General features: G+C 61.2%; 1 protein-coding gene across 1 annotated transcript in view; it reads left to right on the top strand.

The window, feature by feature from the left end:
* Positions 1-3,435, top strand: part of GSX1 (GS homeobox 1) — a 6,401-nt gene extending 2,966 nt beyond the window's left edge. Inside the window, exons 2-5 of the mRNA XM_077745415.1 lie at positions 734-1,071; positions 1,649-1,781; positions 2,519-2,810; positions 3,083-3,435. Of these exons, the coding sequence (XP_077601541.1) occupies positions 734-1,071; positions 1,649-1,781; positions 2,519-2,810; positions 3,083-3,435 (1,116 nt within the window). The remainder of the gene's footprint in view (positions 1-733; positions 1,072-1,648; positions 1,782-2,518; positions 2,811-3,082) is intronic.
* The last annotated feature ends 239 nt before the right edge of the window (positions 3,436-3,674 follow it).

Below are 3,674 nucleotides of genomic sequence, written 5' to 3'. Positions count from 1 at the left end.
TCGCCCGGGTGAGTACGGTTCAAGCCCGGCTGAAGCCAGCCCGGGAAGGCGCTTCGAACTGGAAAGCAGCGCGCAGCCTGAGCGTCCCCGGGATCGGTCCCCCGGGGTGCGAGGGCGNTCCGTGAGCGCAGTACTTTCCTGAAACCCCCCCACCCCCGGGGCGCGCCCCGCGGCCCCGGACCGCCGGGCAGGAGCCCCCTTTCCGGCCACAGCCCGCCTGGTTTAGCGACGGCGGATTAAGTGTGCGTTCTTTCCAGGCCGCCCGAAAACACTCTCAGGGATGCTATTTTGCTTGGGCCCGGGTCTCTCCCGCGCCGAGTTGCACAACAAACCATTTAAACATTTCAGCACAAAACCCGATCCATTGTGGGCCGCACATTAAAAAGTGTTATTCGCTTTGAAGTTTTTGTCTAATGGCTCTAAACTGAAAGAAAATGTTTTCCTATTACTTAATTCAATCATAGCGAAGAGACTTGGTAAAAAGCCCACGGATTTTGCCCCAAAGTGTGACAGAGTTCTCTTTGTGTGTGCTTATCCCCCGCTGTCACACACTTTAATTCGCCTCTCTTTATCTGGCATTCAAAACTTTCTTCAATGACATTCAATAAGGTCCAGAGGCTGGAGGGGAAAAAAAACTGGTTATTTTTCCCCCCTAGATATTCTTTCCCAGTAGCTTTGGCCTTGCTCGCATTCAGGGACTCTTAACCCCTTCCTCCCCGGGCGCGGGCTCCAGGCCCCGGGTGCAGTGGCCGCCCCGGCTCACCGCGCAGAGCTCCGCCCGCACCCCACGCCTCTCCCGCCCGCCGCTGCCCGGGAGCGGGGGTGCCTCTCCGGCCCTGTTCCCGGCCCTCGGCTCACTCTCAGCGGTCCCAGCCGGCACAAAGTACCCGGAGAGCAAATTAGAACCGGCATTGACGGCACTGATGCGCGGCGGCTCGTCTGCAAGCACTACCCTTGGGTGCGGAGCCTTGGAGAGCAGACCCTGGCCGTGGGGTCGGCACCGGTCTCCTGCCCGCCCCCCAGGCCGAACAACCAAGGAAGCCGCCAGCCCTCCGCCTCGCGCGCTGGACAGTGCGCTCCGCCAGCCTCCTGTCTCCATCGCCCCTGTCCTGGTGGCGGAATCGCTGTTTTCTCTCAGATAAATTCCCTATGCTTTTTAATCAGTTATAATTTGTTGCTATTGTTATTGCAAAGATGTCACCAATGATGAAAAACCATGTAAATGCTTCAATCCGGGCACTCCCGAGCACTGATTCCGCCCCCCCCCCCGAAAAGCTCCCCCCTTTATGTCTCACAATTCCATTCAGAGCTCTGAGCAGGTGACTGCGGCGATTTGGTTCCAATAAAATCGAAAGTAAACGACTTCGGTGAAAAGTCCGGGGCTGTAAATTCGAAATATTTATGCTAATTTCCCATTGTATGGAAAAAGTTCCTTGGCGAAGCGGCTTTGAGTCCGGGGACTATTTAAAAGGCCGAGGCTGTGTACACAGAGCCAGGCGTTTGAAGTTGGTTAACCATTGTGTGCCCAGAAAGAAGAGAGCGACGCAGGAGAAGCCTTGGGGACAGGGGAGGTCGGGGGGGTTGGGCAAAAGCAGCAGACGCTGGGAATACACCTGCCCTTCGCCCGCTCCTGTGGGGCGACCTTCAGGAAAGCCACGGTTTCCCAGCGCGCCCGCGAGTCTGTCGGGGGTGTGGGCGAGCGCAGAGCGCACCGGAGGGATCTGTGCCCAGCACGGCATCTGCACTCGCCTCTCCTGGCCGTGCGAGATGTCGATCTTCGGGTGCAGGCTTTCGTCCCCCACCCCGTCTCTGTCCGTGACTCTCAGAGGCTATTCTCCACTTTACACCCACAGCGCTGCCGTTTAAAGGGAAGACTGGCCGACGAACATCTACCGAACAAAGACTGGGCGTTAAGGGCACCATCAAAGTTAAGGCTCTGGGAGAAACTTAAGACAGAAAGACAGCTTGGGGAGTCGTGCCGGATAAGGAGCACTGAGTCCCCTTCTGCTGTCTCTGGCAGCGCCTCCCCGCTGCAGAGCCCGGTCCTCCCACTCAGGGAGAGGGGAAGGGATTCCACAGGTGGAAATCAGAGACCGGCTGCGGGGACACCCGCGGGGTGCACAACGCGGAGCTGAGCAAACTNCCGAGAGAAGGAAGGGGATGGCGACGGAGTGCGCAGAGAGATGGGGTGTGCGCCCATGGGAATCTGTGGAAGTGAGGCAGTGGGGGTACAAAATCAATAAGAGAAACCTGCCGATCGCCAATGCAGAGCCAAAGGGGAGTACGGAATAAAGAGAAAGAAAAGAATATTAAATCGCGGGAGAATGAGAAAATAAACCCGCAAAAGGGAGAGGAGGGGGCGAGGGCGCCTGTTACGGCGTGGGTGGGGTTGACAAGAATAGAGTACATTATGCAGTTCATTTAGTTAACAAGTGAAATAATGAGGAAGCGTGCAGAGTGAATGCCAAGAGAAAAGGCACAAAAACCCTATTGAGAGGCCCCGGCGCTCCTGGCGTAGCCCATCACATGGCAANCGCCCGGCGCCTGCCACGCGCGCAAAGCCGGGCTGCTGTGCGTGTGCCCGCTCTGCGTCACCGCCTCGCAGCTGCACGGGCCCCCCGGGCCGCCCGCGCTGCCTCTGCTCAAGGCGTCCTTCCCGCCCTTCGGCTCGCAGTACTGCCACGCGCCCCTGGGCCGCCAGCCCTCGGCCGTGTCGCCCGGGGTCGCCCACGGCCCCGCCGCCGCCGCCGCGCTCTACCAGACCTCCTACCCGCTTCCCGACCCCAGGCAGTTCCACTGCATCTCCGTGGGTAAGCCGGAACGCCGCGCGGGGCGCAGGGNGCGCAGGGTGGGGGGGGGGGGGACTAAGGCTCAGCGCGCCCCAGAAAGTCGTGCCGGGGCTGCGTGACGCGGAGTACCGGGGTCCCGCCGCTACGCAGGGAGGCGCCTGCGCTAACACCTCGTTTGGGGCAAAGAGGTGGGCGGCGGACCGAAGTCCCGGGACTCTACCAGCCGCCCACCCGAGGGTCGGGCCGCCGCGCAGGGGTCTGACCGCGTCGCTCTCTGCACCCCACCCCTGCAGACGGCAGCTCCAGCCAGCTGCCCAGCAGCAAGAGGATGCGCACGGCGTTCACCAGCACGCAGCTGCTGGAGCTGGAGCGCGAGTTCGCCTCCAACATGTACCTGTCCCGCCTCCGCCGCATCGAGATCGCCACCTACCTCAATCTGTCCGAGAAGCAGGTGAAGATATGGTTCCAGAACCGCCGGGTGAAGCACAAGAAAGAGGGCAAAGGCAGCAGCCCCCGCGGCGGCGGGGGCGCGGGCGCGCCGCAGAGCTGCAAGTGCGCGTCGCTGTCCTCGGCCAAGGGCTCCGAGGACGACGAGTTGCCCATGTCTCCGTCCTCCTCGGGGAAAGACGACCGNCACACATGCTGACCAACTCTTGTTATTGTTTTGCTTTTCCCTTCCGTTCCCTCCCCGTGGGACCTACTCGAAGTTCAGTGAGCCCGCCTGTCCCTTCATCAAGGCTTCGCTGTCGGCTCCGCAGCCCCCCTGTCGGGGGAAACCCACTCGCTTTGGGGGCGGGGGGAGAGATCCTCTGCATTCCCCTCCACAGGCCCCCGGGCTCTCCCCTCTGTCCAGCCTCTCTTCCCCGGACCACAGACCCCGCCCCG

This window comes from Crocuta crocuta, unplaced genomic scaffold (assembly GCF_008692635.1).
Source record: "Crocuta crocuta isolate KB4526 unplaced genomic scaffold, BGI_CrCroc_1.0 scaffold258, whole genome shotgun sequence".
In the NCBI taxonomy this organism is placed as follows: domain Eukaryota; kingdom Metazoa; phylum Chordata; class Mammalia; order Carnivora; family Hyaenidae; genus Crocuta; species Crocuta crocuta.
Note: the sequence above shows the minus strand (reverse complement) of the source record. Positions and strands in the feature narration are given on the sequence as shown.